Source organism: Triturus cristatus, chromosome 10 (genome assembly GCF_964204655.1).
Source record: "Triturus cristatus chromosome 10, aTriCri1.1, whole genome shotgun sequence".
Classification (NCBI taxonomy): Eukaryota; Metazoa; Chordata; class Amphibia; order Caudata; family Salamandridae; genus Triturus; species Triturus cristatus.
This window is the reverse complement of record NC_140593.1, coordinates 1170441577-1170452554: the sequence shown is the minus strand read 5'-3', so window position 1 is coordinate 1170452554 and position 10978 is coordinate 1170441577. Positions and strand designations below refer to the sequence as shown.

At 41.9% G+C, this 10978-nt stretch overlaps 1 protein-coding gene across 1 annotated transcript in view; it reads left to right on the top strand.

The window, feature by feature from the left end:
- Positions 1-363: 363 nt before the first annotated feature.
- Positions 364-10978, top strand: part of LOC146796881 (extracellular calcium-sensing receptor-like) — a 63877-nt gene continuing 53262 nt past the window's right edge. Inside the window, exons 1-2 of the mRNA XM_085631415.1 lie at positions 364-593; positions 9115-9406. Of these exons, the coding sequence (XP_085487541.1) occupies positions 364-593; positions 9115-9406 (522 nt within the window). The remainder of the gene's footprint in view (positions 594-9114; positions 9407-10978) is intronic.

Genomic DNA, 10978 nt, shown 5'->3' with positions numbered 1-10978 from the left:
GGCAGTGTAATGGCAGTCTACACCATGGCAACCCTTACGCAAAGAACAAACACTGCAAAAAGCAAGGCCTATTGGGTTTCCTTAGGTTTTTTCAACATGTGATTGCCCTCTTTGAACAGCTGGGGGGTTCAGGTTATAGTTTCATCATGTATATAGCAGATTGAAACGTCTTGAGTTTTATTGTGTTTTTCTCCAGCTCCAATGACGCCCACGCGAGTATAACCAGTCGTTTTGATAGAAATGGTCATGAGATTAGCTTTAAGACCAGAACTTGCACTCACGCGCTGTCCTTTGCTCTGCTTTTCTAGTCTCCTCTGGTCCATGCTGTGAGAGGGTTTATCCTAGTGCTCATGAGCCCTCACCATGGCAACGGCACTGACGCTCATCACTATACTGACCCACCTGTGGGCGGCAGTACCCACCGCAGTTGCCTACCAGCCAGGCTGCCATGGACTATCGACGCCAAACATGGAGGCCTATTCCAGGGACGGGGATGTGGTGTTTGGGATTTTAGCCGCAGTCCATGAGGAGAATGTGTTTCCTGCCACCAACCTCTTGTTTACAGATCCTCCTGCTCCCAGGCGCTGTGAAAAGTAACTATGTTTTCATTCAGAGACCGTTCAATTATTTACAGGTGATGTTGGCGCCTATGAAGGATTGGAGATGTTAGAATGTCTTATTTTTTTTGTTAAATTTCTTGACGTGTTTTCAAAACGTGTATATCTAAGTTTACCAGATTTCTTGATTATACCACAGTAACGATTACAAGTGCAAGGAACTTGTGGGTTGCAAACTCAACAAATGCAATTTCTATTAGGAACACCCCACCAGCACCGTTAAGGTGGTACATTCCTGCCGGAGCCTCTAAATGATGTGAATGTTAAGAGAGCGAGTGTAAGGCTAGGGAGGTGGATCTGAGCCTGGTTGTGGCAGCAGCTGAAGCCTCGTGCGAATTTGCAAGCTGGTATTTAGGGCTGATAATATCGGGGCTTGTATTTCCACAGTGAGGATACCCAGGTGTGGGTCCACTGGGCCAGCAATTTAGTGGAGCATAACTTCACATCGGAATTCCTCTCTGCTTGACTCGTAATCATAGCTGAGGGGTGCAATCCTTCTGTTTGAGGTTGGTGCTTAATAACGTATAGTATTCTACTATTCTGGGAGTTGTAGTCCAGTCTAACTTCAGGTAATTCATTTGAACTGACAGACCTTAAGCAATGTTAAAGGCAAAATGAACACAGTTTTGTAACATTGCACCATTGAGTCCAGGGAGTCCTCTGGTAATATTATAACTTAAGGCATTATTTAGAGCTCAGCGGATGGGATACCCGCTTAGAAATGTGGCGGACGCCTGGTCCGCTGTATTACAGGTGCATTCTAGCTGACTTCACTTGTAATAGGGCACCCGGGATATCAGCCACATTTGTGGCAGAGTTTCCAGTCTACCAAACTCCAAATAAGGCCCTATGTTTTGCCAATGATTGCAGTAGTTTAGCAAGTGTATTACACTGTGGAGCAAACGTTACCCCATTTAACTTTGGAAGCACAATCACGCATTTTATTTGCCAGCAGCATTTCCAATATGTGCCCTATGTTCTGTTGCACATTAATGACAATATCCTGATGCCTATTTAGCATTGTGTCAAAGAGTGAAGGGATGTCACACGAGGAAGTCGACATATCCAAGGTAATAAGTATGTAATTATATTCCCATTTGAAGTCATGTATGTTTTTCTATTGTAAATCCTGTGCACATATCTAAAATTGGACGACTCGTCCTGGCATCCTATTAGTCAGCAATCGGTACAGTTCACACTGATCATTGGTAACATAGGGGCATATTTGTTAAAAAGTAATGAAGTGCAGGGCTGCGTTACAGGGATAGGGCAGGAATGCAGCATATTGATCCCACTACAGCACATTCCTGTTTGTTCTCTGTGCTGGCATATAAGGGCTGCTTAGCGCCAATGCAGAAACACTTGCACCACGGTGCAAGGGTGCCTCAGTTGCATACAGGGTTGTTTTGTGCAGGAAGGGGCACCTTCCTGCACAAAAATACAGGTGGGGGACCAGAGCAAGACCGGTCATTTCTCAAGCCAGACATTATACACCCATAAACATATAGCTGGTTCTGTAAAAGGACCCAATACCAGACTCCATTATTGTGTTACAGAATAAAACATTCTCTGGCTGTATTTATCATATCTTATAAACACTGAAAAAAAAATTCATTTTCATATAAGTTGCAATATTTTCAGAATAGCATCACATGGACATAACTAATACATAAAATTCCTAGCAAACACTTCATAACAAATTCATAGCAAGTGCTCCAAAGGAGTCATGGTTGACCACCCCTCAGGCCCAGTGTGGGAACAACCGATTCAATTGACTTGGATTCGGGAGGAAACCCTGTTGGTCCCTCAAAAAGGCGAACTCACCAGCCTCCTCAAGACAGAGGGAGATTGGGCCAGCATGACAGCTGGTCCCCCAAACAACCATGCTGGAGCCAAGCCGAAACAGGGATCCCCCCTGGCACCCATTGGGAGATGGGCATTGACAACCAGGCCATACCTTGGTCCACTGGTGCAGTCACCATCCCCCAGTATTCCCAGGGCCGTGTGATGGAGAACACTGGCCGGCTATGGAGAATCGCGGTAGCAGATGTCCTCAGCCTTCCATTAAAGACCGTAGTACCCCAGCCCTGGCTAGAGATAAAGGCTTAAAAAACGATTCCATCCTGAATTCGGCTGCACTTATATTCTTGATGCGAATGATGTCTACCTGTTTTAAGGCCAAACACGACGAAAAAAGGCACATCCCCCAGTGGCCTTAATATAGGGATAGGAGGGTGGGGTAAAGAAGAAATCCGGTGCCGAAAGGGTAGGGTGTGTGTCGGCAGTTATCAGGGGCAGCTAGCAGAAAAAGGACAATCAGGTAGCTTTGGTCATTAGTTAGGCTTGTGCTGCTGCCGCTGATGCTCGCCCAGGTGACCCCGCCGATCCCATGGCAACCAAACACTGTTGACCGTAGTAGACTGCCAACAATGCAAAACACCGTCATCTTTGGCCACTGCCCCTGACCTGTCCATTCCGGCTGGCACGTGTCTCCAGAGTCTAACTGTCTCCGGGGCATGTGAGCTTGTGCCTTGACCCCTTGTCCAATTCCCTGAGGCATATTCCTCTTTCTATGTGTGCTGCAGAATGTAAATCATTGTAAAAAATGAAAAAACAATGATATAGTAATTCTGTGTCTGGTGGCTTAGTGGACTAATGCTTCTGCTGTAGGTGCCTGAGTTTGACCCCATGGAAACAGGTTCAAATCCCAGCAGGTTCACTGAGCCTTTCATCATTCTGACGTCGATAAAATTAGTACAATTAAGTTTCGTAGCAATAAACATCTATTATTATGCATCACAAATACACATGTAAAAAGGTATTAAACCATAAAAATATATTTAAAAATAACTTACTAGTAGCAATGGCCCAGTTTTATAGTATGTACACTGCATTTTGTTGTACATGATGTAGTATTACAGCAGAACTACTTATTTACTACAAACACAATTCACAAAACTGGGGCTGGAAGTATCCACCTTCACCTCTTCTATCCTTTCTTTGGGGGAGATGCCCACACATGTAAGTTTACTCCTTAGGGGCCTATTACAATCCCATTCGGAATGCTTTTCATATGACTCAGATCGGGGGAGTCCGACTGAGCGATTTGGATGCTTCCGGATACGATTTGGTCAGACTTCAATGGGAACCTGTTTTCCGAACGAGAACACAGGCTTCCATTGAAGAATGGGATGGCTGGAGAAAATCGTGCACCCTGTGGTGGGCACCCTTTGGTACCTGGTAACTTGGATACCCCCACGGGCCAGATTCGGAAGGCCCCGGGTGAAGGGGGTCCTGCTATGTGCCCCAAAAGACAGATTCCAGCAGCCGGTTCATTCCGGAGAAACACATTCGGAACGGCTGTCCAAATAGGTCATCGCAATCACTTGTTTGGAAACCGAGTCCATAGAGCTGTACAAATCGGCTCAGAAAGACGTGGCCTGTCCCAATGCCTTTCGGAACCGATTCGGACAGCCCTAATGGTTTACAAGCATCTTTATTGGTCGTTAAGAACTGTGTACGATTCGTTTGGAAACAAGGCTCCCAAATCGGATTCGGCAAGCCCAAATCCATTTCGGAGCCCTTCCGAAAGTGATTGTAATCAGCCCCTTAGTTGTTAATGTGGGAGGGACAAAGGAAAGCAAGAGGAAAGATTTATTTTAAAAAAAAATTGATCCACTCAATCCCCCAATAAATACCACAATCCAAATTGAGTGCATTAACTCCAACTAGATTAACATTGGGGAAGTGTTGAATTTTGCAACCACTTTCATTTGAACAATTAAATATTTTAAACATTTTTATATTTAAAAACAACTTTCAATTTTATATATATATTTTGATTTAATTAAATGTGCATTTTTAATTTAAACTTTATATTTAATTTCTATTTTTACCTTTAATATATAACATTGAAGGGTAATTGTTTTAAAAAACATTTTCTTTTATTAAGGTTAATAAACTTCACATGCTCTCACAATAATAAACATAAATCAATATTTTATTCTAATAATTAAATCTGCTCAAACATAGATTAAATGTAATTAATTACAATGTATAGCAATAACTTAGTAAACCATTTTAATGTGTATTTTTTCATCAAATAACTTTAAAAGCATTACCTTCTAATCCTCAACTCCAATTTATTTTCAACTTCAATCAATTAATAAAATTAATTATTATGTAACTATAAATAATACAAATTTTAATGTTTACATTATTCAAAAATAAACATTAGTATCTTTTATATACTAGAGATTCCCTTCCTAATATTTCTATGATCCTAATAAACAAAACAACCAACTTAACTCTTTTTTAAATGTAACACACATATTAAAATAGTTAAAAAATATAACCAATACATGAGAAAATATTCATTAATTTAATAAAATACAAAAATTAGTATGCTTTATATTTAGAAACTTTAAAAAAGTGAATACATTCAAAATAGTAACAGATTACAAAATTACTGAAAAAACAGAAAGCATTATGCATAAGCCTAAAACAAACAATTATTAAACACACATACATTAAAAACATAGAAAAATGTGACAAAAAGTTATTAAAGACAACTATATGAAATGAAACATTATGGACATCATATTGCAGCAATTTAAAAACCAAAATTCTTTCCTTCCATAATATGCCCTAAGTATATTGAGCAGCGACATGTTTCAGCCATTGTTAAGGTGCAACACCTTTAGGGCTTTCTGACACTACAACGTGAACCTGGCTAATTGAAAAAGGACCTACGAATATAATGAGTCACTCAGTAATGTGTTGCCATTTAAAACCAATGAGACATTATAGCCTTATCGGGCTATATCGGCCAATAAAGGCCTTCTCCAGTGTTAAAGGCCCGGGCCTTTATTAGCCGAGAATAGCCCTCTTACAGTGGGGTATAACGCAGTTAGAAACATTCCACCCATCAAGTCAGGATGTTCTAACTAGTAAAAAAGAGGCATCACGGAGCATGAGGGGGTTGAAATCCCCTCAGACTCTGTGAGGCATTTGTTCACAGCTGTTGTTGTGAAAGACAAACTTTGGAATGTTGGAGCGCCGGGCTTTTACCAGCCATTAGAAGCCCAGAGCTACTCCATTATCTTCAATGGAGTTTTGAACAGTCCAATATTCTAGCATAGCCTTAGAGCCCTCCATACCGGGCTCTACCGGCTATTAGAAGCCCGGAGCTCTCCATTCTTTTCAATGGAGCTCCCAACATTCCAATGTTCTGATCTCTCTTAATAGGTTTATTTCTATAAAAAATAGTTATGTGGATAAGGTTGCGGGTGTTGAAAATATAATAACCTTTGTGTGGTGGCTATCAAAAATATGAGTTTTAGCAAATAGCTATACCCCGGCACTCTAAAGTTTTTATGATGGTAAAAGATGTGTATCACAGATTTTATCGAAACCAATTCAACAGTTCTTTGATGGAAACACTACGAGTATGAGGACTATAATAGCATATATAGATGAGGGCAGGGGCTGGTTGAAGAAATGTCCTTGTATTTAGAGTCTGCCAAGTTCTGTGTTCCTTCTCAGAAAACTCTCAAACACTCGATGCCCCTATTTTTCTTCTGGAAGTGGAGGTTGATTCAAATTCAGCCAATGGTCTTTTTTATATACATTGATGATAACAATTGAGCTAAACAATATTCATCTCAAATCATGGAATCAAACAAATATCATACTTTTTTGATGAAGAGGACGTGCCAAAAACATAATCACTCCTATTGCCCAATTCCTTTAATTAAAGAGGCACAAAGGTCAATTGACAGATTTTGGCTTCCTGGTTGGGCAGGATGATTTCCAGCATTGTCTCTCCCTGGCAGCATGGTCTGTCCCATAACTGGACACCACGGATAAAACAAACAGGGCAGTTACACTATTTGATGCTGCTGTTAAGTAGGGTGACACGTTGGATTGATCCTGCTCAAAACAGCAAAAGCATTTGAAAGAGCCTCCTATGGTACCTGTGGATTGTTATGGACCACAATTGACAGGATGGGATTTAGGTCTTGATTTATAAGGCATGTGCAAGCTCTCAATTACAATAGTGTGGCCACCATATGGATCAAGGGGCATGTTTCCCACTGTGCTGTTATTCGGAGGTATGCACCAGGAGTTTCCACGCTCATTCATATTATTTGAGCTTTATATAGAACCATATCCCTGAAGGCTAATAATATTTGCAATATTGAACCAATAAATGTAAATGGTTATTTACCCTAAATTGCGGCATATGCAGGCGATGTGGGATATTTTGTTCTTAAAGGTGTTTCTGCTATTATTCTATTGGAAAGGATGTCCCTCAATTTAAAACGTTTTCAGGATATCAATGAATTATGGGAAAAACCCAGATTAGTTGCTTCAAATTTTGTCAAATGGTTGATAATCAAGGGTTGAACATAATGGCTGATTCAAATATTGTCTTTCAGCAAAAGGATTAGACTCTACAAAGTTATGCTGCACCTGAGAAGTTGGCATTAAGATGTAGATCTTGTAAAACTGTATAGATTTTCTGCACAATTCATTACTTGTACAAAAGTAGATTCAGCAATTAGCAGTTTTCTATGGGGAAGGGCACTAGGGCACTAAAATATCTTTAAATCTCCTTGGAAGCAGATAGCTGGACCTTTGTAGATTTTAAGTTATATTATTGGGCAGCAATGGTGAAACAGATGGTAGTTTTATTACACAGTGCTCCTGGTTGTGGCCTAGGTGAAGATTCTGCTGGTTTTCTTTTTAGTTTTGTACTGAGGCAAGCTATTATTAGAGAGCTCATTTCAAGATATTAGAGACTTTATTCAGGGCCTAATTTTGAGTATGGTGGTCTACAGGACCACTGTACTCGTGGTGGCGGTGGTCCGACCACTGCTACACTGGGGGTTGCCCACAGTATTCAGAATGTAGTGGTCGGACCACCACGAGACCGCAGGCTTTGCCAGGATCAAGGATCCCGCTGGGTCGACAGTATGCACCTGGCATGCACATGCTGGTGGTGCAAGCCAAGGATATTACGAGCTGCCTTTTCATGGTGGTGAGCCCGCCCTGAAAAGGTTAGCGGAGAGGCAACCTGCCGGATCTGTGCCTAGTGGTGCACCCCTGTTCCTGCACGGTGTGGCATGCCACATTGTGCAGGAATGAGCGACAGGCACTGTCACGGCAGCAGGCTGCATGTCAGGCTTTCCTCTGAGCCTAACAGCCCACTGCCGTGAGACCTCAGCTGCACTGCCTGCCCGACCAGGATTCAACTCTGAGTCTTGCGGGTGGACTCACCATGGCTTTGGTGGTCCTCCTGTGGATGGAGTGATGGTGGTGGCACAGGAGGTGAGCCAAAGTTGTAATAAGGTCCTCAGCATTTTGAGTGCTTAGCATCATCACTTAGGATTTCCAAAGCTGACTAGCTCTACTCCACTTTGTCAATGGCATGAACTTCCTGCTATATTCCAGACTATAATTGTTAGAAATGGAGAACATTAGGAAGAGTCAGCCCTCACTGCTCTTTCAAGGGAGCTCAATGGTTTCCTTTTTACAGCCACAGAAGAAATGTAATTTATCAAAACAAGCGTATTTTGAAAATATTTGCAGCTTCATGATTACATCACGGTGGGGAGCTGTCTCAACCATAACTCAGGAAAGGTCCCACTTCTAGAGTTAATTTGTTGCTCTTAATGCTGGCATATAGATTCAAACTACATAAGTATGCTTCAGCCACATGATACAGATTCACAGGCTTCTTATAGGACTGAGAAAATGATGAAGCAATCTTTGCAGTGGAATCAACAATGTTTTTGCTTGCCAAAATATGGCATACAACTACTTTTGAATGTGTCATACACCAATTAGGTTAAATAAATGGGGATCTCCAAATCACTACCAATGTCTTAACAAAGAAGTTGACCAGATTCCAATGTTCACCTTATCACTTGTTCTAATACATTTTTGGGGAAAGTATTAAAATGCTAACTGACGTCTTATATTCAGACTCAGTTTTCAAGGAATGTTGCGGCTCCATAAGTTAATCCCTGCTGGGTATGCTCAATTGATTACTGTTGCAGTAGTAATAAAAGGCATGGCCGGGCTGAGGCTACAGATCAACACATCAACATTGAGTGATAACAGTTGGAGACTAGTCACTGCACATTAAAAGGTTGGTCGAGTTGGGCTATCTTCCAAAGAATGTGGGGACCGTTAATAAAATTGGTTAGGTCTTAAATAGGATGAATAAAGCAAATGCATTTTTATCATTTGTAACTTATTTATAAATTGAAAAAAACATGGTTTAATGTTGATATATTTCTTCTTAATCAATGTAATAACTGTCCTGTGATTTGTTCAAAATGAATTATTGTATTTATCTATGTCACTTTTTCACTTTCATAATGCAAGCACATTTTGAAAAGTTGGCTATGCCTCACACATTTCAAAACACTACATTGTAATAAAAATGAATTCACCGCTGTTTTCATATGCATTTTTGTGGTGTTTAAAGAATTCATATAGCCTTCTACCAAAGTGTCCTTGCCATGGTGTTTGCAATCAATGAAATCAATAGAAGTCCCAATTTCCTACCTAACATCACCCTGGGATTTCGGATTTATGACTCTTGTCATTCAGAGGTGGCAGCTATTGGGGCAACTCTTCAGCAGCTTTCAGGAGGGAAAGTGACAATCCCCAACTACCTCTGTCAATCGAACCCAAAGATGGCCGGCTTCATTGGAGATGGCCCATCAACTGGAGCCCTTCCTATGGCTAACATACTTGGCATCAACTTGTTTCCTCAGGTAAGAGATCAATCTATCATTGATAAAGGAACAATGAAATTGTGTATTTAAATATCATGAATGGTTTTTGCTTTTTGTAGCCCCCTTCTATAAATTCATAGGGCCTTATTTTGATTTTGGAAGTCCTCTAGCGGCACAGCCACTGTGCCGTCCGCTGGAGAACCGCCAAAGCTGTGGTTTGCCCATCTGCCAGGTTACAAGATAAATTCTGGTCAGGTGGGTGGTACTGCAGCAGTCTCATGATGGTGGGCTGATAAGGCTCATAGGAGAGCCTAACTTGCAGCCCGCCACCATGAGAGCGCAGACTGCACATTCCTGCACGGTGTGGCATATATACCACACCGTGCAGGAATTGGGGGTGCAAATCCAGGGGGGCACCACATGTGCCCCCCTGCATGAGCCCCAGGCTACAGCAGCACGGCAGCCATGTTAGGGCTCCCTTTGTTGCCACTTAGCCACTATTTTAATTGTGGGCTCACCACCATGGAAGGGGCCATGGACAGGTTACTCGTAATATGCTTTGCAGTGCTGCAGCGGCACTGCAGGCATATTGCAGCTCCCTGAATGCTGCGTGACCGCTGCGGGATCATGGATCCGCAGCGGTCCTGTGCTGGTCCGACCTCCCAAGTCAGAATACTGTGGACAGGCCTGCAGTGTGACAGTAGTTGGACCGCCACTGCGAGTACGGCGGTCATATGGATCGATGTAGGACCACCGTACTCGTAATAAGGCCCATAGACAACAAATTATAAAAAGTTTACACCTAACTATATCTGAAGAATAAGTTTAATGTGTTAGTTGTGCCCATCTTTCTAAAAAGTGTTTTTTGTACTCTTTACTTAAGACAGGGGTGAAGGTAACTCATCCTTTTATCAAAAGAACTGCTTGTGACTGGGACTGCTTTAATAGCTTTTTACTCTTTTCAAGTATTTTCTGCCTTTTATAAACCTCTATATGAGTATGGTGGATTTATGAGGGGAGATTTGTGTGCCGGACATAAAGGCCCTGATTACGAGTGCTGTGGTCATAAGGCTGCCGCATTCACACTGGCAGTGGTCAGTCTGGTGCATTACAACTCTAAAAGTCGTTGGAGCAGAGGACCACCAGCTGTTCTAAGGAACAGCTGGTGGGTGAGGGATTTCGTCCTGAAGGGATTCATCCCTCAGCTGGGTCTGTTGTGATTTCGTCAGTGCCTTTTTTGTCTTTGTCATTCTGTGTGCAGACAACTTAGACCCAAGGATTTTGTTGTATTCATTATATTGTTGAATTGGGGATGTAATCCTTTGCTGGTCTCTACAATCTTTCCCTAGGACCCTCCCTTCACTTTTCTTTTGTTAATGCGAGGTCTGTCATTGCCTGCTGTCTTCAACATGAAATTCTAGTGACTGCCTCCACCCATGGGCCATACATCTACAAAGGCAAGAAGAACAAATGATGAGCAGAATGCAGAACAATGTCATACATTCACCCCAGTATAGAGATCTGGGCCTAAATCCATCAATATTTTGGTCCCCATGCCATTCCAGTTTGAACCCCGCCATATGCAAATCAGTCTTGACCCTGCCCCCTATG